At 31.1% G+C, this 27,019-nt stretch overlaps 1 protein-coding gene across 1 annotated transcript in view; it reads right to left on the reverse strand.

The window, feature by feature from the left end:
* LOC121119624 (netrin receptor UNC5C) overlaps positions 1-27,019 on the reverse strand; it is a 119,573-nt gene that overhangs the window by 78,884 nt on the left and 13,670 nt on the right. Inside the window, exons 2-3 of the mRNA XM_040714339.2 lie at positions 22,074-22,496; positions 44-147 (exon numbers count right to left, since the gene is read on the reverse strand). Of these exons, the coding sequence (XP_040570273.1) occupies positions 44-147; positions 22,074-22,496 (527 nt within the window). The remainder of the gene's footprint in view (positions 1-43; positions 148-22,073; positions 22,497-27,019) is intronic.

Here is a 27,019-nt window from a genome sequence, read left to right on the forward strand (position 1 = left end):
ATCAATTGGAGGGTTTGATAATAGTTATAAAATACTTTCTTACTCGAGGTGTTGGGATCCCTTTAGGTGGATGGCAATTGAGTTGAATTTGAGATCCTAGCTCTACGTTTTGAGAGTATGGAGGAACTTCGAATTCCTTGCGGAGATCTGTAAAGAGAGGAGATAATTAGTTATTTATTCAAGAACGACTTTAATGGCTTCAAAAATTAGAAACCAGCTCGCAGAAATGTTTAAAAATTGCATAAATAATATAAATTTTCTTTGTAATTCAAGAACTTTTTCAAGTCCCTCTTCAAAAATGTATGGTATAGAACTACGCCTGGATTTATTTCGTTTAAAGATTTGGGAAAAGCTTCTTATATATTTATATCAAATATATTTTGAACAATAAAGTGCGTGATGACAGAGCAGGAAACCTTTCTTTTTCTTTTTGGGGAAACTTAGAAGACTTAAGCATCTATGTCACGAAACAAATATATACATAGAACAGGGTGCCTATGTCATCTCACATGCCACTAAAAAGTGCATCAATAGCTTTACATCACATTTTATGTTCAATAAAATATACTCACGCCATTTAGATTAATAGCATACAAATCATTGTATACAACTAATATAATGGCTCTCAATCATTGAAACCAGTTTTTATCCTACATACAAGTACTTATATTGGTGTTATTTAAGGAGATATTTTTTTCTGAGTACCATGTGGTTAAAAACTCATTATATGTAATGATTATGTCCTTAATATTTTTTTATTATGACAATTTAGAGCACAAAATAGTTCATTTCTCAGCTTGAGTTTTTGACGTGTTCCCAAACTGCGGTTTGTCTTATGTACATATTTCAATTAAATAGCGTCTTTTTTGTTTGTGTTTCTCAGAAGGAGCCACAAAATATATAAATACTAAGCTTAATTGAAAGGATCCCTCTCTAGCCTTAGGGTTAGAAGGCCGGAATGGAAACATGTTTGTCGTAATTAAATTTGATAAGGGAAGAAAGTTCTAAGATAAAGAATGAAATAGTATTATTCTTAAATAATTCCAGGCAGGAAAAACTTTAAAGTTGAAATTGTCATATTAATTACATGAATAATTACATTTATGGCTTGTCAAATATAGATTTTTTCTACTCATACTATGTTGAACTCGAAAATTTATTTTTAGGCATGAAAAAAGTCTCTTATAATATAGTTTTAATTTGTAGGACATTTGTCCAACTACAAAATAATTTTAGCCCATCTTCCGTCCTATTTTTAATGAAACGATTGCAAGATACCATTGAATCCATTTGTATATCTACCAATACAGTGCTCGTAAGCAAATTGTATCGGTTTTGATAGTATATTTAAATTAACCTAGTCAAGAACAAATGAACATACTATCAGGAGTATTTTTTAATTATAATACACCTTAAATATCAATAATTATGTCTAAAAAGGCCCTCCCTCTGGAGCCACCATGACCTTTATTCTGGGACTGAAAGCCTTGATGGTAGGGTCATTGGACATATTTGCCCACCCCATCATAATGTTGATTCTCTGAAGACTTTACAGGCCTCAATCTCGTCGAACCATTATATTCCATAAGCCTACCAGAGCTTTGATATTTAGGGACGTCATAGTCTATTTTAAACGCAACGACCGGGTGATTAAAAACTTGTTTTTAATCACCAGATATATATTGTGTGAGTGTATGTGTTCAAATTATAAGGGAACAACTCAGTTAAATATGAATCTGTTCAATGTTGAAAAAAACCACAAACAAAATTTTTATTATCTTTTACATATTTTTCATGCAACACGAATGATAAGAAGCAAATGCTCGTGGGCTTCATTTTGTTTCGGAAATTCGTTGATTATCTCCTCTCGCTATGTTTTCCTACTTTTTCCCCCTTCTTTCCCTTTTGAAAATGAGATCGAAGCCATTTTAAGACCAACGCCAGGAAGAGGTCCCTAACGTCTATGTTATATTCCATTGTCAAGGGCGGAGCAATCCGGTTGTAAGGGAGGGGGGACAATTTTGCAGGCCAGAACTCGTTAAGATTTTCCCTATACTAAGCTTGAGTGGTTATGGCTTTATGGCCAGGTTCTGAGGAGTCTGGTTGACAACAAGTTAGTAGAGAGGCTTCAATTTTTAAGGGCACACTTGTCAAGAAGTCTTCAGTGACAATCTTATTGTGGCCTTCACTTTCTGTCTTCCTAAAGAGGCTCTCCCCGCTAATGAACCTCTTGACCTATGGGCAATTTATAATTCGAAAACCTTATCAAAGTGATACGCCGGAGAAGATATGCAATCAATTACCTTTGTGCCCCATTATCACATGTTTGTGAAAAACGGATAGAAACACTCAGGATTTTTTTAAGAATATATTATTCAGGCAAAATTTATCTTGTAGCCGACGCTTAAATACTGTCTCAATATCAGTTACTACAAATATTATCTTAATACAATATTATTTTAATACAATTGGCATACTTGGGCGATTTTTTGCGTAAAATGATTAGGTTGATCAATATATGATTCAGGTTCTTTCTACAGTATATAATTCTATTTTCTTTCCGTATATTATATTGTATTCAAATGTTTGACAAAGAATATAGACACTTTGATATTTTCCCTCTCATGGGAATCTAAGAATGGGGATCTTATCTTCCCAATAAGTAGATAAATACAAAAGGAAAGCATAACTTTTCACCGTGATCCAATATTCTCAATGAAGATCCTGCTCACAACAAGAGAGAGTCAAAAACCACAGGGTTGATTACGATGATTACTCCCCCTTACAATATATATATATTGTATACATTCACTAAACCATCTTAATCCCATTGTTTTCAGTAGATGATGTCCTCAAGGAATTCTCTTAAAAAGTGATGGGGACACGCTTTTCAAATGTAGTATTTAATCCAATAATATGGAACTTTTCTTTCTAAAAACCACAAAATGTATATTTTCTTTGAATATCAAGAGGAACGAAGGGAGTCTTTTTTCTATTTTTTTTTTAATTATTCATGACAAGGTTGATGAGTAAGGTAAGGTTAAGTTTCATTTTTTTCCATCTTCTTTTCCTTCATTCGATGAATTAATATATCATCTACATACTTACACAGAACTTACATTCCCTTCAATGCCTCAAGGCTCAAGTTTCATCTTTCATTTATTTTTTTATGTTGGTATCTTTATTTTTCGTTTTACTTTTTACTCTATTTGTAGTTGATTCTACATTCATTTTTATGATTATCTTATGTCAATGTATGCCGGGTTATGTATACATATAATATGTATACATAACATATGTAAATATCCAAAATATTTATGCATATCTCTGCTCTTTGTTTGATGGGTGCACATTTATATCTTTCTTTGCCCTTTCTTACTCCTAAAAAGTACATACGTGGGTGATCTGTAAAGTGTCCGACCTCAATGTGAATATGGCAGTACTCATAAATTAAAGGTAATCTCAATTATTTTTTTTACAATATGAACGTAGACGTCTGTTATGGTGGAAATATCAAATTACCTTGAAAATGGACTAAAGTTATTCAACAAGACGGTGCATATTTGATGTAAATAGGAGAATCCTAAGTATCTTGATTTTATTGTCAAAATAAAGCGGGAAAAAAACTCGGAACTTTTTACTTCATATGTTATCCCGTTGAGTGCAAGGTGACACACCTGTGATTCCCTGTCACTTCAAATAGAGTGAGGTTGACCCACCGGCCAGTCATTTCAAAAATTTAAGTAACTTTAAAAACATTATATAAAGTATGGAATATTAATTTTTTCACCTTTACTTTAAAAAAAAAAAATTGAGTATATATTTGATTGAAAATAATCGGTATGAATCAAAATTCCATCAATAGGGCACTCACTACCTTGAATAATTTCAATATATACGACCACTGACATTGTGGAACCTATAAACTCCAACAACGCAGGATATACCTATCTATCGACCCTTGCATGGAGCATATATAGGTAGTATATAGCAAGAACATAGGCATTAGACAAGAATGACTTCGATGTCGATTCTCAATTCTATTTTGGGTCCAACAAGGACTTACAATAATAACTCTGCTACAAATTCTCAAGTTTACTCTTCCTCTTTAATGAGCACAAAAAAATGTTCAATAGGGTTTGGAATGTAGTAGAAAAGGAGATTCACTTCTCAGGAGTTAAATAATAATGACAACAGCTGTGGAAATGAAAATTCATTCCCTAGATTACCAATTCCAAAAAACCGGGTAAGCTTCAAAATACAACCGATTTTCATCACTACTAATATCTATAGATGAAAATAATATTATTTCGGAAAGGGGCTGCTTTTTTGTATTTGGTACCTCAAGATCTGTTATTATTATTCTTATGGTCTTGAAAAGAGAATAAATAAGCATAAAGTAATCATTTGTGCGTCAGAGACGCATAAAGACCTTGAGGATTTCTTGACACCGTATATGTGAAAGTCCTAGTCATACTTGGAGTAATTCCTGCAAATATCATTTAAAGATTCGGAGTGGGGTGTGGATTTATTTCCTTAATCTCATAGCTACTCGCAGTTAATTTAATGAAACGTCATGACACCTAAGTGGCTCTCCTCCCAAACATTTTTTTCCAATTACCATGATGATCACGTTCATTAAAAAAATAACATTCTGGCTATAGTATTATTTTCAAGGCAAATATTTCATCGTAAGCTTGCGTCCAAATTAGGAGATCTCAGTTAATATCCCTTTAGCTAGTTCTCCAAAAATGAAATTCCAAGCGTTATCTCAGTTTATTTTCAAAAGATAGTAAAATAAAGTAAAAAAGTAAAGAGTATGTAATCAATTTATTGAATGATTAAAAAAAGTTTCATTCCAAGTGAATACAAATAATGAAAGCTGATATTATGGATAATTTACTTGAAGCTCGATATTAAATGCCTTTTGTCAAAAAAGTACAGGGAAATGTTTTTTTTAAATTGCCCGCACTGAAGGGATTTAAATGCATTTTTTTCTAGTTGGGCAGCACTGTCTTTCATTACGATGTCAAGTTTGACTGCGATGTGGTGACCAGTTTGCTTGCAATAATAATTGGATAAGTCAGTCTATCTCACAAGTGCTCCACGATTTTTACAATGAATGAAATTATTGAACAAAGAAAGCTTTTGCTGAATCAGTTTCATCAAAAACTCGTGCATATTAAAAAATACTTTGTGCTGGTAAGGGGGTTAGATAAATATTTTACAAGTGATACATTACTAAAAAAGATTGAGAATCCCAGCACTTGAACGCAGTTGCCTGATAATTATGTCCAATTTATTGGTAGATGTATAAAAAGCTTTTTATAGGAGTGTGATTTCTTTTTTGTTTTGTTATGTTTTAGGTTTAATGTACGAGTTCAAGTCCACATTGTATGCGAGATTCATGATATAAACGCCATTATTTGTACAGGGTACAAAAAATGGTCTTTTAAAAAATGAAACTTATTTTAAAGACAAAAGCAATACCAACCGTTTTTCCTTTTTTTATAATATAGCCATAACTTTATTCTATAAAATGTCAATCCCTAATTATATACAAATATAACTTTATTTTGAAGGCTCTAAGTCCAAGGACATGCTGAAATATATTAAAAAAATAATAATAACAAAATGATCCTAATCTATATTGGATATTAGACATGTACTATGTACAGAAAAAGGAAAAAGAAGTCAATCATTTATTGATTGACAGAAATCATTTCTTAAACCAGGGGAAAAATGTGACTTGGATTTCTTAAAGGATTATTTATGTGAAATGCATAGATAATTTAATTAACTGAGTAAGAAGAAAAAAAAGTCGAATCATTCCACTTATTTTAGCTAATGGATTCTTTATTATAGTTTGAGTTGTAAATTCTAAGCATAATTTAATCTAAGTTACAGTCCAAAAAGTCCGTACGTCATTTGAACTACCGGCTGGTCCATTTAAATCTGAACACTTATTAATTCAATAATGAATAAAAGTTGAGTGATTGAAATTAATTCATGTTTCGATATATTAAATTATGAACAATTATTTACAAAATAAATAAACCTGAGCTCTCTAGGTTACGTACTCGTCGAGAAAATGACACTTGAATGTGATGGATGATTTTCCATTGGCGGACTGCAAGCAGTTGTACAATTCTAGACTCACTATCTACGCCCTTAGCACGTCTGTGACATTAGAGAGGAAGAAGGGCTCTATCAAAAGGGTAAACTTGACCTGGAGGAGTTAAAGAAAACAGCCTAGGCTAATCTCTTCAATTCTATAATTGCCCAAGTAAGAGATCTTGGGATTTCACTCCAGACGGTCCAGAGAGCTATATAAAAAGTGGGTGGAAAAAGCCTTGTGAGGGTAGTGAGGGGCCACTTTTGACACCAGCAATGAAAGAAACACATCTCCCCTTTTGCAGGACTCTTTTGAATGAGGCTTTAGGGTGATTTGGAACACTTTTTTAGCAATTTTGGCTTGTACAGCCCTGATACCAACTCCCTCTACTACACCTTTTGGGGGCATGTTGAGAAGAAGAATTTAGTGTCCGTCATATAAACACAGAAGCCTCCTAAGCCACTATGACAGGAAACTACATCTGCAGTCGATGCAAGGCTTCTGCCGCCGACTGGAAACCATCATTGCTGCTAAGAGCGCCTACATTAATGATAAATAGAGCATAGATACATATCCATTTATAATATTAATTTTGTTGAAACTATATCCTTGATTAGTAAATTTTATCTCCTTGAAGTTTAAAATTCAATGTGTTCACAATTTATTTTTTGGAGAGTAACACATTTCGTCATATTTAAAAATTGTCCAACTAGACCAAATCAATGTTATATACATTGCTAAACTATTTTCATTACAATTGTCTCGAAAAATATAGTACTTTACCCACACCTCGACCATTTGTTAGATCTTAATATTCCAGAAGACACCATATCCATATCGAAAAAGAAAAGAATTATGTGTAAAGCTTTAAAAAATATGACATGAAATACATGTGATATTTTTTGTAGTTGCATTGTATTTTATTTTTCAATTCTAAAGAAAGAACATCTAAATATTTAGTAATCACTAGTGCGCATGCTCAGAAAAGACGAAAAGTAATACTGAGGAATAGTTAGGGAGTTCTAACAAGTGTAAGTATTCGTTGGACTCAGAGTGAAATTGAGGATCGAGATCAGAATAATTCCTAGTCACTGAGAGGGATTTGTGTCTTTATTTATTTTCTCTTATGACTTCTTTCAACTAGTTAAATAGTAATTCATGAGAACTAAGATGCTCTCCTTCCAAGCAATCTACAATTTGGCAGTTTGATCTGATTAACTTTAGGTTTCTCTTTTCTTTTTATATACCAAAAGTGCTTAGGATTTACAGCTATAATTATAGAAAGAATATGGAAATACCCACATACCATTTCAAAAGCTCTTTCAAATGCAATGAAATGCCCTAAGTAATAAAAATACCTCTTATTCAAAAAATATTTATTTGATTATACGTATTTTTTTCTCTTTTACAAAAAAGAATAAAAAAAAGCAATTTAATTTATTTTTAAACGTCAATTTTAGTACAATTTTATGTATTCGTACTCTTCACCTGTCAAGTACCACAATAACAAAAATAATTATTATACATTCAAAAAATATATATTTATGTATGTATGCCAAAGAAATAATTTATGAATGTATTTATACTGACAACTCTGTCACAGCTCAAAAAATAAATCCTATTAACAAGTAGTAAGTTATCAAATGCTTACAAAACACCATTTGAGGTTATATAAAAAAAAATGTTGTTCATTTGTTTATTTAAACATTAATTAGAAGAAAAAAAGAATTTTGTTGATTATTTTTGACAAAATTAAAGACACATTGATATATTCATTAAAAGGGAATGACTTTTTTTTCTCAATTTATTACTCATAATTAAATATGTCAAAAAAGAGGGATTCCCAGCGTGTACGAAATATTTTTCTTCAGATGACGTACAAAAAGAAACCAAAAATTAACTGAGTAACCCAAACAATTTGAAGAATATTTGGGAAGACGACAGCTTAGCCGTAATGTCTGCTTATTTGATTAGCTGGAAGCAGCTATGATGAAAGGGAATATACATAAATCATACTCCCTGATCTGTAGGAAGTACATAGGCAGGAATTATCCTGCCTTATATTGTTGCGATTCTCAATTATTCTCTGAGTCCAAGAGGAACTGAGACCTAACACTACACTACAATTTGTAAGCGGTATTCTCCCTCATTCAGGGGAAATGATACTATCTTTGGAAAATTAAAAAAAAAAATCTAAAAAAAGCAACCAAGGTTAATAGAAATACAAGATAATACCATACTACTGATGTTTGACATCCTCCGCACTTCTTAATTTTGATGTCAGAGAATATTGTGCGTAGAATAGAATGTTCTGTATTTTGCGAAAATATGTATGTCTTGCCCAACAGTCGGTACGATACATCAAATTAAAAATTCTAGCCCTCCCAATTTTTATAATGGTCAAACCTTTTATTTTTAATAATCTTGGTAGTGACTACAAAAAGCCGGACCCTCTCCATTATCATGCTACCAATAGTTTTCAGTCTGCTCCGTTAATTAGATTAGCTTCAAGGAGCTATAAGCAAAAGTGAATAAATGTAAGTACCAGTCAATAATATCTAGAAAATACATCGGCTTATATCTATATTCAATTCTACTCTGAGTCCAGTGGAAAATGACACCCATAGCTCATCTACAAATAAAATGACCAGCGTTATTCTCCGTCATTCATGAACACACAAACCCTTGGTGTCACTTTATAATCATATGTTCCCTCCTCAATTATGAAATAACAATCTTAACAGCATTAGAGAGACAAAAACTCAGACTGTTAGGTTGCCGACTCCATCAAAAACTTGCTCACTAAAGTATATTTGGAATTTACAATCCTACTAATGACTAGGGATGCCACTTTTTGAAAACTTTTAGCTGACAATAGCAGCAGCCAATTACTTCAGTTCCAATATCAGTATCAAATACTGATTTGTTACTTTAAGGCAATATTGTGGTTACGCCGATATCGAAATTCGTCCCAATTTGAGTTTGTTATCATTTTAAATGTATCCCTATCACAATAACACTGTATTACCACTATTTGGAGCAACACTAGTTTGCACATAAAATTTATGAATTTATAAATGAATCATAATTTATTAAGGAATATTTTAGTAATTATTTCTTTAGTGTATATTATTATTAGATAAGTTATTATGCGCTTATTTTTAAGCGTCCAAGGATACAATTATATAATTGACTTGCATGTTGCTTGAAAAATTGTATGCTTCTATTTTCACTTCTGTAATAATTAAAATTCTTCTTTCGCTTCATTTATATTAATTTTAACATCCAAAGTTTATATGACGCTTCATTTATATTAATTTTAACATCCAAAGTTTATATGAACTGTGCCTATATTTTCTACCACAAAACTTTGACCAAAAAGAGATAAAACATAACATAAAGGATAATAACTAATAGAATATTCAAGAATGAAATGAAGCAGACTATGAATAGAATTATGAAGATAAATCAGAAACTATTACTGAAATAAGATAAAAAAATATAAAATACATATCTTTCGAAAAATAGTGGGGGTAATAAAGACCCCAAGAAAATAACAGATAATTGATAAACCGAGTATCCAATGGATATTCATTAATTGTATAATACATATCAAAAGTAACATTATAACATTTGCTATTGAAAATGTTTCATCTCATTTGCTGGTTCAATCTGTACAACTTTCTGGTAAAGTTGTAATTAGTATAAAATCCCAACTTGTACAAATGAAATATAAAATATGATCCTCATCAGTTTGCCTTTAAGCCCTTTTTAAGTACATTTTCTTATTCAAATTGTGTAAATTTAATAAAAAGGCAGGAGAACATTATTACACATATATACAGATCATTTATCATTTAAAATGAGCTGTTAAATGAAAAAAATGTATTATACTCCTTCCTTCGGCACAATTTCCGCTTTTTCTCTACTTGACAAGATTATTTATTCATTTTTTATAATGTCATATCATTAGTTAAATGAATAATTCATATCAGAGTTCAAAGGTTAATGACATATACTGTTGGAGTTGCCTTTTCTAGCGAGGTAGTTTTTTGTTTTTTTCCAGATTTTTTTAGTTTTAAATCCGAACAGTGTTTTTTGTTTTCCAAAGCTGCTATCATTCTCAGAGGAGTCAGCAGATGATGGGTTGGAGGGTCTGTAGCCCCCGGCCCCAAAAATAAATTTTGCTATTTACTAAAAAGTTTAATATTTGATTTTTTTTCCATAAAATTAATATTTGAATCGAAATTACTTTCAAAAAATTTAATTGCTGTAAACAGCCGTGGATTTTTGGACATTTTTTTCCTAAAAATTTAATTTTTGAAATTTTTTGCAAACAGCTTTGGATTTTTTGAAATTTTTTAAGAATAGCAATGGAATTTGTATCTTTTTTCAAATTTCATTACTTTTAATTTTGGAAAAATAAAAAGATATAGATTTTTTAAATTTTTTCCAAAAAATTTTATATTTCAACTTAGAATTAAATTTTTAATTTTTGTCACAAAAATTAAAGCCACTACAAACCACTTCTTGCCGACGACCCTGTATTATTATCGTTATGGAACTTCTAATTTTTCTGAAAAAAAAAATCAACTAAAATGCAATTATAATAACATAAATATAGAGAAAATCTGTACGTTAGGAAGTAAATGACCCCATTTTCAGTCCTTATTAGACTGGGAATAGAATTTAGGGTCTACATTGGAGTAATTTTTTACTCCTACCTTGTTAAATTCCCACTGGGATTTGTGATTATCAAAGCCCCAATAACTAATTTAATAAAAGCCATGACAACCAAGCAACACTTCCCCAAACATTCTTTAAATTTGAAGAATTACAATGTGTGTTTTTTAAGTTTTATTTGTTTAACATATCAAAAGTGCTGATAATTTACAACTTTCTCTAGTATATGTATTACTAACTAAAGCAAGTTAATACTAATCATTTATTTACAGAGAGAGAAACAGTTGCCAAGATTCTTGGAAGGAGAAATGTATGTTGTGTACATACTGCTTAGTTATAAACATAATAATAAATTTAAGGTGCTTACATTTTATGGCTGTTGAAATGAGCTCTAATGGGCTTCGACTACAGTACTAATTAGCACTAATAACACTCCGATGATAAGTATTATTGTGTTCTTGCTATTTTTTTCTTCATTGGTTGTTTTAAGAGAGAGAAAGAATAAATAAAAAATATGGTAACTATAAATTACTTTGAAATATTCTCTAATAGTTAGCAATGACTTAGCAAAAAATAATACCCTCAAAAGTTGAACTATTAAAGGATTTAGAATAGATACTTCAAAGATTTTTTTTTTTTTTTGCAAGGATCAGTATTAGCCATTTACATATTATATCCTCAAAAGTTTACATCCTTTTTTACGCATAAAATATTGTGTAGAAGTTGCATTTCTTAATGTATTAAACATTAATTCATCTCCAACTTTAATGATGGCTCCATAAAGTCCTTATTAATTGTTATTTTATTAGATATAAATTGTTTTTAAATTCATCAGCTTCCATACGCAGATTTATTGGTTGCAGTACCAACAAAAAATGGCAATTGAGGAAAAAGGCAACGGATTGGAAATCTTCTCCGCACCCATCACTCTATAAAGGAGGTTGCAGACATTGTAAATTACTCTGTTGAGGTTGTCCGTAAGGTCAGGAGACTCATTAAAAGTAGCAAGAGATATTACAGGAAGTGGAAGACTCAACAAGATTGTCACTATAGACTTCTTGACCAGTGTGGCCTTTGAAATTGAAGCTAGTATCTGGAGTCCAGGAGAGGATGAAAGAGGTTGTGAAGCCTTGGTTAAGTACCAAATACACAGAAGTGTGTTATTGTTAGCAACAAGCCTCAGCATCTGGTCATTAGGACATAAAAACTCCAGTTTAGTTCAAGTAAAACGTAATTGCTTTCTGACCTCCAAACATTTGGTCCACTTCATCACCAGGTCTAGACTGGAGGCCACAGTGGCCGTAGAAGGAAGATATCTTAAGAAATATTTGATGATTTAAATTTTACTATCCAAAACAGTATGATTTGCTTTCGCACACTGTACTCGTATATATTTAAATTATTTTATATAAATATTGTTAAACTCATGCGTAAGGGTATGCACATTCTGCCCATTGAATTTCATATGTAAATAAAACAGGGCTGTAATCACCGAAGGCAAGCGAGGCACAGGCTTCCAATAATTTTTGCATTAGAAGTATTGATCATCACTATTAATGGTGAGTCATCTTTATCCAATGAAATCCGTGACCCTAATAACCAATCGTGATTACAACACTGTATAATGCTATATAAAAACATTATACATATATGAAACATGGTACTTTTCAATTAAGCCCTACTTTTTTAAGACAATAGTATTCCTCGCACTATCCGAAAATAAATTTTTATTGGTAATCAACAAGTAAAGTCAAATGCTTTTCCTTTAGATGTTAGTTATCCATTACGTCATACTCTACAAATATTTTTTTGTTCACACCCAATCTTTCCATTCAAACAGTAAAAGAAAAATTAAAAGAAAAACAAATTACCAAAATTTTGTTGATATATAGATATAATATAATATATTTAAGGTACCTTCGAAAAAGGGAAGATGTATAAATATCCTTTTCAGTTCATAAATACGTAGAATAAGCTACACTGCATAAGAAAAAGTCTACTAACAAAAACAGCTGAAGTGAAACTACACAGTGCATATCTTTGCTAATCCTGAAAAATTAATAAATATATCAAATGTTTTTAGAGTATCTAAAGTTATGAAACAAAGTGACAAAACGCGCCTTGAGTAGATTCTTTGTCCTACTAATATATTTTTCTACGCCAGATGTCATTTTTTATGATACCACATGTGACGTAACTGGATCATTATTCGTCCTTTTCCCTTTTGTTTCATGCAACTTATTTTCTTACCTTCCCAGAATTTACTTTGTAAATTCAGTTAATAGATTGAATTTATGGAGGCTCCATTGTTAGTTATACAGTAATATCCAACGTTCCTAGCGGTAAAAAAAGAATGTGATCACTACCTCGTACAAGTATTTTTCATGTGTTTTCCACTTTGTTTATAGCTTGAAGGGTTCCATTTCCAAGAAATTACTTCTAACTTGTACAAATTACATAAATGAATTATACATTTTCAACATGTATAGAACATATAAACATTGCACAGAGCCAATTGTTTTAATGTTAGAATCCAAGAACTCTACATGAATTACAATTTATGAAAAAAGTTCCTCTACGAACTGATAGTTGACTCACACTTCATAAAAGGTGTCAAAAACTTATATAAATTGTATAGGAAGGAGTCTGTATGTATTCCGTGATGAAAACGATACCAATGGTGGTACACCATTAAATTATTAATCCCTTTCTGTAGAGTTTATTTTTTCTTTCCTTGTGGATTAGGATATATGTTATATATATAACCATTTTCATAAATGAACCATTATGATATTTTTTCTGGTTTTATGTATAGTATATACATATATACCATATATTTATTTAACAGTACCAAGGAAAATAAAGAAAAAAGAGGAATTAAGTAGTCAAAAAAGCAGATGTGAAATAAAATTATATATATGTATGTATAACAGAAGGGGGGAGAGGAGAATATGGTTCTTTGGTTGGTTGAGATGGTGAAGAGGAGGGGGGGGGGAGCAATTAGTCAAAATTGCCCCAATTCCATTTTTGTGTATTTTTACTTTTCAATAATGATTTTTTTGTAAGTTATAGTGGTTCTTAAATCATTTTGCTTCGAAATGTTAAGGGAACAGAGACCAAAAATCTTCCTTAAAAAAAAATAAAGAAACATAATATTAGATCCATATTAATCAATGTTTAGAAGTTGCACAGAGCCCCTGAAGTTGTTCCTTTAATTAGTCTGATGGAATTGTACTGATTAAGTATAAGTACACATTTTAATTATTACAACTACTCCATCTGGGCTAGGAATCGTCCTTGAAGTCCTTAGATATTAAGTATAATTCCTTTTCTAGGAATGGCTAGGGTTCAAACCTACGAGCATCGAGTTCAAGAGATTAATTTTCTTCCAAGAGAGTTCTCTTTTGAGCTATGCCGATTTTTTCTCCCTATCTACAGGGTGAGTTACACCGGTTCCTTTATTTTTAATGATAAATATCACCACTAGTATAAAAATTGACGCTTGGCAAAATAACAATGATTAAGTGTTTCAGTTTCAACAAAGTTTGTCCCATTTTTTTCCATCGAATTGACAAAAGAAATAATATTGAAGCTGAAAGATTAGAAAATAAAGTCTTGATCCTTCCCAAACTTTAGATTTCAAACAGTAAGCAAATCAAGCAGGAGGTCTATTTGGCCAAGGCTATGGAGTCCATTTTACATAACTTTTGTAAATTCTTGTTTTGCATACTTTAATCTTTAAAACTAATTTGTTAACTATGTAAATTAGCTTTTCTAGATTTGGCTACTATTACATTTACTATAAGGTCATCCTGTAGGTATAGGAGATTGAAAAAAGGATTTCCTTTTTTTAGGGTATTGCTATAAGAGAAAGGTAAAACCATTAAAAATGGTTATTTATTCTTTACAAAACGATGATTCCATCATCACTGCTTAGTAACTTGCTCAGCAAGGAATGCTTTCTCGAGAGTATATTTCTACAAATATCAAATTAAATACAAGGTTTTAAAGTCATGTCCACATCATAAATCTCTCAAGAAAGTTTTTTCTTCTTATTTATATACCTCTCTTTGTATATTGTACCTTTTCAATAAACAGCTGGAGAAATAAGAGAGTGAAAGAAAGGTGCAAACAAAAAACAAAAAAATCATAATATATTTGTTTTTGCAAAAATGCAATCTCCAGACAACAAATTCGAAATTAAAATAATGAACCAAACTTATTTATGGGTAAGTGATTTACGAAGGAGTTGGAGAGATTTTTTTGTTTTTCAAGCATATATTACATCAGAAGTATACATTAAAAATACACACTCATTCCTGTATTAAACGGTCATGCCAGGGAAATTGAAAAAAAAACCGACCGTTTTCTGCAGTTGAACTTTTTACAACCTGGTTTCCTTTTTTGTAACAATTCTAAATTTGAAAAATGGATATGGGTGGCTAGTACATAAAAGAGGTGGCCTTAGACCAAATTGACTTTATTATATAGACTTAAGTGCTGAAAAAATTGTACGATTTATATTATAAAAGATGAATTTTGAACATATTAAAAGTTTAAAAATATTCATAAGGGGGGAGTCAAATCCAAAGAAGATATAAAATTTATTTTTAAAGAATATAAAAAGTTCCAAATAACCAATATTTTTTATATATATACTGGGGGATATACTTATGGAGTCCCAAGTGAAAATCGTGTCATTGTACAACTCTTGTCAACTCATACGCTTTATAAATACTCCAAGGACTATATCAACAGAGTAATTATTTTTGAGATACGTATTTATGCTAATCAAATTTTTTAGTTAATGTTACATTATTTGATTATATTCATATTTTTTTCAATTGCACAAAACAGTATTTACCTTATGATTTTCTCTGTAATCAAAATGGGGATTGATGTAAGAATTGAAGGAAGGAGACTTTCACTCCTATGTATGTAGTTATATTCAAAATACTCTTTGAGTCCCATGAGTGCATATACAACATATGTACGTACAATTGAACTCTACAAAATTGAAAGCATTCGATTTCTATGTAAATTTTGTGAAATAATTTATACATACATTATATATCAATTTAATTCATTTTAGAGAGAAAAAATTGCTGTTTCGACTATGAAATCAAATGTTATTATATTGAAAATAAACGTAAAGAGTGAACTAACTCTAAAAGAATGTGACAAAGTATATTTGCATTTGCTTTCTCTTCCATTGAGTGATTATAGGTTTTTGTTGTTGGACATATTAAAACTTTGAAACCTATTCTGAATCCTATAACGTCCATTTGCTTAATCGGAGGTCATAATTTTCCGACTTCTCTAAAATAAGAATCTTTGTCCATTTTTAGGAACAAAAATATTTTCTATTTTTTTATATCTGTGAAAATCCCAGATTTTTGATTTTTTTAAATGGAAATTTTGAGTATCTCGCTAGAAATGGAGATTTTTTAATATTAAAAATAATTGATCGACTGTTCTTGATGATGCTTATATGAATTATTTTCTATATATATTGCATCCATAAAATTCGATCTGTAATGAATAAAAAAATAAGAGATTTGAGTGCTTTTTCGATGACACAATGCGTTGGTATCATTAGAGGAAATAAGGATTTTTTTTTTTGTTTATTGATCTTTGATTCTTTATTCATAATTGTACCCATCAAGTTTTTGAGAAAAAAAAATACTCAATACGATTATTTGAAAAATCGAGTATCAAATATAATACCTTGGACGTTATAGAACGAGTAAAATATATATTTTCAAAAGCTAGTGTTAAATATAATTGACTTTATGACCTAATGTATTACAACTCGAGATGTCTCAATATTCAAGCACTGGAAAGGTCGATTTAAGTCAACACATAATTGACTAGCGTCCTCTAACTTGGGTTTACTTGTAATTATAAAAGTGATTCAAGTCATGAATTAAACGTATCCAATAAGTATGTTATTATAATGTTTGTAATCGACTTAAAGAGGATCTAACATGGTCTAACAAATTGGCATTTATAGATGTATTTGATGTACATTGCTCCACTGAGTATTTTTAAATTACAAATCTAAATCTTTGCATTCAAAGCCAGACTTTTTTTATTTTAAGTTTGTTGATTCAAGACATCATGCTTCCATCTTCAATTTTTTAATTCTGGTGACGTCATACACTGCTAATGTTTCACTAATTTATAGGCGGAATAGAGTAAACAAATACGACATGGGTAAAGAATTATTGAAGAAATAATTCTCTTTTTTTATCTAATCTAGATAAATGTAGGTAAGTGCTTGACCTCCTAAACTACTTCTCATCAAGCACAACCTTCTCAAATTAACGATATATAGAATAGGTATAATAATTTTTAGCTTTGATATTGAGCTAATTTAATACCAAGTAACTTGTAGGAAACCACGTTCATAGAAAATATTCTACATACTATTTGACTAATGTAGGATTATATATCCCTACTTAGGCCGGTTTTTGTTTTTTGTAGACTTATCTAACCCAAATCACAAGGTAAAAGTAGTCTAATTCACAGAAAATCAAAAATTTTGTGACATTTTAAAATGAATTGCAATGATATTATCAATATTCCTATTCAACATAAATGTCTACCTCATGCTTACCCGAATCTTTTTAAATCCGAATGAAAGAAATACAAATTGTTATAGAAACGTTGACTTGTGGACCCCTGAGCCTAAGATTTCAAGTAATACTATTCGTAAAACAATTGAAGATTTTTAATTTCAGTCTCCACCACACAATGTTAATAAAACCAAATTATAATGGGGAATTTTTTGCTTAAGCAATAAGGTGGTATCTTAAGTACAACACTTCAAATGAAATTTTTCCCATTTTGGTCTGTGATTAATAAAATATGCTACCAATTATTGTATCTATGCGTATGTTTATTTATAGATAGATATACGTGTGTATCAATGTACATAAAACTGCACTGTTATGGAGTTAATGTTTATTCCTCCTGCACAAAAACTTTCTTTGTTGGGACAATCAAACTTTCGCCATGCTTGAGGCTTCTTTTTGTGTGGTACAGACCAGCTAGTTGTCGAAATATGAGAATTTTGGATCAAAATCGGTCATTTTTTGGCCTCTTGTAACAGTCATATATGATGCTTAGAGATGAAATTTGTGTAAAGCGCGAGCAAAAGGTGTGAGTGCAACATACAGTATTACTGAATTAATACCTTTGTTAGTATCAGCTGCCTATTATATGATTTTGGAAGTAGAAAGTGAATTACTGTAATGAAAAACCAGAAACTTCTGCGTTTAATTAGCATTAGTGCAAAGAAAATATTAGAGTTATATTTTAATTCATATATTATGCATTTTTAAATTAATTTACATCATAGAGGGTAAAGGAATCTTCTTTTAGAGGGAGATGTTAGCAACCCATGACTTCTTCAATAATAAGCAAGAGAAAGAGCAACGCTCTTCGTATCTAATTGATTATTTTTTTATATTTATACAGATCCCTTCATTAATGATGTTTGAGTTCGTGTTGGGACAATTAATTGGGACAAATTGGAAAATCGGGATCGGTATCCGTCTAATAATTTTTAATTTTGATCATTCACGTAAAGGGCATCTACAATACCTTGATGGCTACCTTGTGAGGTATAAAATCCCAACCCTGAGCCAAGGTACACAAGTCTGATCATGTAGAAGACGGTACAAAGTGACAAGGGTATGGAAATAAAAGAATATGATATAGTTGGATATACTGACGTATCAAGAATAAATAGTCACATAGCTACTGGATGTGCCTTAAAACAACATTACTCCGTTATTGGGGAATGTTCATTAATGCTTGATGATACAAACACGGTATTCAAGATGAATTTGAAGCTATAAGAAATCTAGCGAGTAATCTGCTGTTTCAAAAAACGAATGATAAGGGAATATTAATATTATCTAATAGCCTGTCCGCTATAGACAGTTTAAATATAAAATCAAGGTGCATATTGAGAGAAGAATTTTTTTGGCTATAAAAATGCCCTCAAGAATTCCGAGATCAAGGTCATAATAATAGCACAGGGAACGAGTTAGAAGATGCTTTTGCTAAGGAGGGTGCAGAAGGGGGAACGCCAGTCTTTGTCCCAATTCTGTGTGCCAGGTTAAGAAAGCTCTTTGAAAAGCCATTTTGAATGATTGGCAAACTATCTGGCAACCGTTGGATAGCTGCCGCTGATCTAAGCAGAGTATTGTCAAGCCATACATTGGAACAAAAGTTGAAAAATACAAGAGACATCAAATCTCAAGTATAGTTGGTATGGTTTGTGGCCACATACAACTTAACATACATATTTTTAAAATGGAAAAATGCTGACCTCGATTTGTCGACTCTGTGAAGAAGATAAGGAAACACCATTTCATCTTATCTATGACTGTGGCCGTATCTTGCAGGAAATGACTGAACTTACTATGGAGTCTGTGGAAAAGAAAATATCAATGGAGGAGGGACTTTTGAGGATTTTTAATATCATGTGTAATTATGATTTATTTTATAATAATAAAGTTAGAAACTCATGGATGAACATTTATCGGATGATACCGGATTGAGTTCCGGTATGGTGGGGTGAATCTAAGAGCTAAAGATAAATTTTTAATTTGCGATTCTGATTTTTATTTATTATTTTTATAAGTTATGAAACAAAAAAAAAAAAAAGAAAGGTCATCTACCCACCACAAAATTAAGAAATTTTTAATTTTTACTAGAAAATTAAATTTTTGAAACTATGTTCCAAAAAAAATTTCAAATTTTTTTTCAAATAAATTCTAAAACCCTGCCCAAAAACAACAACAACTAAATAATTATGTGGATGCCCCTGATAGCAAAATGGTATGTTTTAACTATTATTTAAAATATTAAATAATCGGAATCAGCATAGGGAATTTTCACTAGAATCGTATCGCAATCGGTATCAGGAGTTTTTTTTTGAAATTGTCCCATGATTACTATAAGTACAAACTTGGTACTTTATATCCTTCTTAGTTATTGGTATATCCTTAAAAAATATGGCTTACCTTGTTTTTAATGATTCAAGTGTTGTTCAAAGATGTGCAGAAGGATTTGTGGTTTATATGTTTTATCTAACGTAAAATAGCCAAATTGAAGACTAATAGAAGTTATTTTCGATAAACCCAGTCCTAGTGGTCCCAAACTTTGGCAAAATCAGTTGTTTTATTATCCCCAGCAAAAAATATTCGGCGCAGAGGGAGAAAACGAACCCAAAAAAGGACTAGTGTAATGTTCATTAGGGTGAGGCTGGTACAAAATTAATGCTTAAATTTTAAGAGATAGTGTTTAACTTTTTGTTGGTACTACCTAATAAACATATCTGTGCAATTTGATTGAAATATATTTACATTTTTCTTAAGAACAAAGCCGATGCAGTATTGGAAAATTGACACAAAACGTTAAACAGCACTTTTTTAATGTTTTAGATGAAAATGCACTAATTAGGAAACATTTGTCAGGAAATATTTGTATAATTTTTTGAAAGCATAATATTAATCGCCAAAAAAAGGATGATCAAAAATGTAAATATTTATGTGCTTCATTGACTTTGCATAATCAAAATACAGACATCACATTTATTACCGTAATTGATCATAAAGGAAAAAATATCAATGTATAAATACAGTTTCAACGAGCGTAACGTAATTTTTTTTTTGTCCTTTCCAACAATAAGGGCGGTCCTATCTGACATTGGGACCGGTACTTAAGACGATCGGACTCTCATTACTAGAACTGATTTAAAATTGAATAAATGAAATTGTCTGACGTCAATAATGAACGAACTTTATAAGTTAAATCCGTGCCAGGTGCGATAACATAGGTAATAATTGCTCAAAGTCTGGAACACAGTAAGAAGTTCGTTTGCAAGGGAATTTGAGGCTTTTAAAGGTGACTCATCTCCCTGTCACTCCTCGAAAATAAGTTTCAAATGGCAAGACAATTTTGACAACTTTATATCACCAGACATTTAGCTTTCAAACTCACCGAATCTGAAGGGTTTTTTGTGTAGCGTGCGATCGAACGATAAAATAACCGAACTCTCTGCAATACAATATGCAATATGAAAGACAAACTAATCAGTCAAAACAAGAAGGAATTTCAAAATTTGGAAGAAACTAAGTGTCAAAGGCCTGCTCGTCCACACAGACTTTAATTGATGCTGGATTTGAATTTATACAATAAAAGAAAACAAAATCCATCTAGCTTTCAGAATCTGGTTTCATTCTTTTAAGCTAAAAGAGATAAAATTGCATGGTCTGTATTTATGACTGAAGACTGTAGCTCCATCCAACTTAGTGTAGGTCCAATCCAGTTCAGCTTCGATCTGGTCCAGTTTAACCATGCATATCAGACTTTTCTTAATATTGGGAAGTGCCAATTTGTCAAATGATTCCATTGTTTTTTCAACCGCCTGATGTTTGAACAGGCTATCTAAAAAACAGATGCGAAAGTGCCCGTTTTATGCCCAAGAGAGCACATCAAAGTGGAACCATAGATAGCTTGTGCACCCTCTACATATTCAGTGCATTCATGTTCCAACATTCTAAGTAGACATACAATCGCATCAGAAACAAAATGGGTAATTGAAACAATAAAATAAAATTAGTTTAAATAGTCAGCGTCTAGCTATAAAAATAAGTATGTACATGTTTGTTTGCTCATACAAACATGAATAGAGAGGGGATTCAAACGTACATACATTTATATGGATATGAATGTGGAAAGGGATTCTAAATATTTGATCCACACAGAAGAAGAGAAGCATTTGTACAAAAAAAAAAATTGTTTGTGTAGGGGGATGCTGTCGTTTCATTTCCATCTTCTCTTTATGTCATATCAATTATTATATTTTCTCCAAGACGAAAAAGAAGAAAAAAACATTTATAAATATATATATATGTACACACAATGTGACAATGAGATAAATAAAAAAATAATCGGTTAGATTTGCTTTTTCCCGAAAAATTAATTCTATATGAACCCACAAAAGGGACGTTTTCTCTCTCTTTCTCCTATCTATTGAATGGACTGTCCTTCAATTGCAGATATACATGAGAGAGAAACCCATGTAAGGAAATAAAAGTAATAAAACCTAGATATTGATGCAATTGAATGTAACTGCTACCAATAAAGGTGGCTATATATATTTTTTGGCATCCCTTAATCAATAAATGGTATAATAATACTAGTAATAAAATATGACCACTAACGCCCTCTATCCCTTAATCTTTCAACTACTTACATGCCATCTCCACTGTTGCATTCCTGGACGATACCTTTCCTCTCTCATACCAAGCATCGCAATGACAAATATAAGTCCCAAAGAACTCCTCTACCGAAATGCGGTTCACAATCAAACTTAGCGTCTTTTCGTTTTCATTCCATTCGTTGAGTCGATCCTTTTCAGAGTGAAACTCTGATACGCCCATGGCTTCTCCATTGCACACAAAGTAAGCCTTTACAGAGCGAATGACGGAGCAAGTGAGTTTGACATTTTTGTTACGGATAATGAATGAATCGTTGGGATGGATAATGAATTCCGGAGGGGCGGAGGAAGTCGTTTCTGGAGTAGGGGAAGAGGTGCGGAGCACGGAGTTGGGGTGTTGATGTTGTAGGAAGGATGTATTGCTGGTATTTTGTAGAACTTCCTTGCTTATTATCATACCTGAAAGAAGGATAAAAAATGACATTAAATCTAATTAAGTGACACTTTAAGCACAAATAATTAAATTTTGAGGTTAACCATTCATGTAGAAAATCTCATCATCAAACATTCTCAGCAGCTTTAGCAGTATGATTGAGAGCTTGTTACTAAAAAATAAACGTACTACCATTCCATTGATGAAAAATATTAAATGACTAGACACAAAAAGCAGAATGAATCTCTTCTCAGTATATTGGATAGGCATTTTTAGCTCATCTAACAAGGAATCTCTCATAACAATTCTAGACATCAACTGTTATAATCCAAAATAAGCACTCAAAGTCCTTACCACGTTCTAAAAAGTTCCTTACAACACCATTTATTATTGTGCAAAACCAACTAGAAAACTGAGTGTAATTTTAATGCAAGGGCCATTCGAACATTTTTTTCAAATTTCTGGCACAAACATAAATTAAATCATACGATTGAAGTTTGGTTTCCCATTTAGCTTTTTACTGGAGAGCAATGTACTTCAGATGTATAAACCCTGTTTAATGACTGAAATCCTTGTCAACCCTTTTCTTTTGGGTGCCTACGAAATAAGCCCCCTATTAGCTAAAAAAAATATTTAAATAATAAATTTAATATTATACATTTGAAAAGTATTGACAAAGTAACTATCAATCTCTAATGAAACCCCTAATGGAGGTAGGTAATGATGTTTTGGAGAGGTTTAAAAACTTTATCGTCCCTCTTATTATGAAATAAAGGTGTTGTTTGCCATTACAGAGGTAACTGCCATTGATAGATTACGAAATAAAAGTATTGACCCTGAACTCCTTCCTTCTTTTCAATACTATGAAGGAAAAAAAATGTAAATTGTGTTTTATCAAAAGTCATCAATTTTTTTATCCATTGTAAGTGAATGAGAATTAACATTTGCAAAAGCTTTGTTTATTTTTAAGGGTAAAAAGTAGCAAAGTACCATTACTAATTTTGGTAACGTATGGAGTACACAATATTAGGCTCCCTTTTTTATTTTTGCAATGAAAGTTATTTTCCAACATCATTTAAAACCACCACTGGATTAAGAACATATTTTGTGCCTCTTAGGCAGTATAGTTTTATTAACAGTTTTTTCTGATTGATGTAATATGAATTTTTTGACAAGTTTTGTATTTATGCTAAGAATACACTATAGGTAGATTATTAGCAGAGCAATTTGTAAAGCCGAAACATGAACAATTCCCATTTTCTCCCACATACCCCCCTCCCATTACAAAATCCACAAAAAAAAAAAGGATAATGGTGAAGGATAAATAAGGCAATGAGGCATAATTCTTCTTTGCCCTTTACTCCACCAAAAATTGACCTAAAGTGTTTCCTTTGGTTAAAAGCAAACCTGTTAAAAATTAGACATATCTTAATTTTTGCGTATGTTTGAACAAATACTTTGTTTCCTTTCTGACAAAAAATATTTTTGTTGGCTTGACGACAGGATCAGACTATCCTTTTTATTACTAATTTTTTAGCAATGTCTCTGATTGACTTTCATATCAATACATGATACTATTTAGAAACACTTTTTTAGTTTGTATTCCATTGTTCAGAAAGCAAATATCATGCTTTTCAATAATGTTAGCCAAATCGGCAACAATGTAACAAATTAGGCATTCTTAATCCTTCATACTACTTCTGTTTTTCTAAGCCAAGTCATTTATATATATTCATTTAAAAGAAACACTTTTGTACATAGTGATGGATGTTAGTCCCTTTACATGTATATAATTAAAATTTAGCTTAAGTTTTGCGCACAGCAAAGTTGTGACAGTCAAAAGCTCTCTTTTCTGATTGTAACATCCCATAAATCTACAATTTCTTTTTCCTTCTGCAAACACTTCCAACCCCCCTTCCCCTCAAGAAAATGTTTTGCTTTTTACATGAATATATATATATATATATATGTATACTTAAAGACATTCCTCTCTTTTTTCCTATAAAAATGGTTTATGAGAGCCTATAAAACGCTCATTTATGACGTCATTATGATTCACTTATGACCCCATCATGATTACTTGAATGAGTAAGAAGAATTATTTATATCCACATATTATAAGCATTTATTTGTGTTGTACTCAAATATACTCTAACTCGGAAAAGCTCGAATTGATTTGATAATTTTCTCAAAAATACTCGCCTTAAATATTTTTTTTCCCCTACCAATTCGACTTCTTTGAACTTGAATCGAATCGAACAAATCAAAAGATTCAAGTAATGATGGTTAATCTAATTTATAGTATAAGTACTAACATGGATGATGGTACATGCTACAGACAAGCAGAGTTAATATTATATTAAAAAGTAAAAACCACAATACTTAATATGTAGAAATTTGTACAAGCTCTAACTTGACCAAACTCAAATTTTTGAATACGTATCCAACACTAGTGTTTATGCAATACCTCTTTTAAGATTTTTTTTTTTTTTTTTTTCATTTTATAAAATATTTTCCCAAATATTCAGTACATTTAAACTTATAAGCCACTCCAGCAATCTATATAACACATGGACTGAAAGGTCCCTTCCTTCACAAAGAAAACACGTTCCGTTTCGTTCAAAATCGGATTTTTTTAAATTATTATTTGCATTATGGAGCGGAGTCCCCAAAACACTTTTTAAAAGGTTGCTTAGCTCAAATAGTATTTTTTCCAACAAAAAACAGTCTCAAAATTAAAACAGTAAATTTTTTTTGATCCATTGTTTTGGAATTAACAAAAGTAGCGTCACAATTATCACAATAAGTGTGACGAGTTAAAGAACAATTAGTCATGAAATTTTGAAAGCTGTCTCTTGAAGGCTGGCACTAACTGAAAATGAGGTGACTTTAAAATAAAATAGTGTGTGAAGCCCTGGACTTTTCCATCCACATCTTACAAAATTTATTCGTCTCTTTCCATAAATTTAACAAAGTAAATAAGTTGAAATTTTTTTTACAACAATTATACCTGTTTGTTGTCTATATGCTTTTAAAAAAATGATTAATTTGAGATACTGGAATATAAAAATCTATCTCTTTTTCCGATGTTTGAACGTACAATGACATTTTTTATTAAATCTTGAATAAGTGCCCAACAGGTTAACTCCCCAACTGATTTTTTACCATAGTGTAGCTGATGGTATATTAATTTACGAAATGGTAACTTTTTTCTGCATGAACTGATTTTACAAGCATACATTTGTTTTTTAGGAATTAATATACTTTATTTAATCCATACTCATATTTGGAACATCATTGGGATAAAAATTAAATAAGATAATGATATTGAAGTGAGAGTCAAATCATATGTCGGTGCCTATTTTGAGAAATATATATATATATTTTTTTTTACTAACTTGATACTTTTATATCTTGGAAACTAATGATTCAATTGATTTCAAATTTTTAGGATTGTCGTGTCTAAATGTGAATTATCACATCTATTGTGCGTATACGGGTATACACACATGCATGATATCGGGAGAAGTGTTGCTCTAAAGGAGGGTTACCATATCTATCGTGCATGTACACGTAAAAGGGTATATATATTTATATATATGACTGATATCAGGAGATGAGTTGCTCTCACAAAAAAATTCCTTTGATCATTCATAAATATATAACTAAATATACACTGAGAGGAGTACACGCACGATAGAGGTGGTAACTCGCCTTTAGAGGAACTCTTCATACATGTGTATGTATGTATACTCACAATAGATGTGGTAACTTACATTTATACACGGCAATCTTAACTTCTGTGGTCTTCTATTTGGCGAGGAATGACACTAATAGAAATGAAATATTTTTTCTTTAAAATGTTTACCCAAATTTTTAATACATTTAATTTTATAGACCACTTGAGCAACCTGAGAAAGGTAATAAAAAAGGCACAGTATTTGTCCCCTCCCATCATTTTTCCAATGACACTCAATCTTTATGATCGTGTCTTTTAGATTCTAGATTTTACGTAGTGCTATGGACATACATACATTTATATATATATATATATATGGCCTATCTTAATGGGTTTGTCCTTGAATTGAAAGCTTTAGGTTATTGTTATAGTTCTCCCCCCTTTACTTATACTTTTTCTTTTCCTTACATCAGATATAGAGGCTCAAATAGGCAATACATCTTAGTTATTGCTTTGTATATATGTGTTATAAGTAGTTAGAGTGTAGGAGAATTGAGGAAATGGATTTAGTAGAAGTGTTAATTTATTTTAATGTCTCCCTTGTCAGAAATGGTCGTCAAAAGGATTGGAAATGAAAATAATACATAAATAAGATTTATATTAAAGCACATAGATAGGTTTGTTCCCTTGTGAAGAGATGATCACTCCGAGTATAAACTATCTCAGTCAATCGTATGTGAAATCCTGTCAAACACCTGTAGTACATTAATGTATACATATATATGTGTTGTTGTTTTTTTTACACAAAAACATTCATGAGCAAAAATTAAGAAGGAAGAAATGTCTAATATATATTTTTACATCATATTT

This window comes from Lepeophtheirus salmonis, chromosome 6 (assembly GCF_016086655.4).
Source record: "Lepeophtheirus salmonis chromosome 6, UVic_Lsal_1.4, whole genome shotgun sequence".
Taxonomy (NCBI): Eukaryota; Metazoa; Arthropoda; class Copepoda; order Siphonostomatoida; family Caligidae; genus Lepeophtheirus; species Lepeophtheirus salmonis.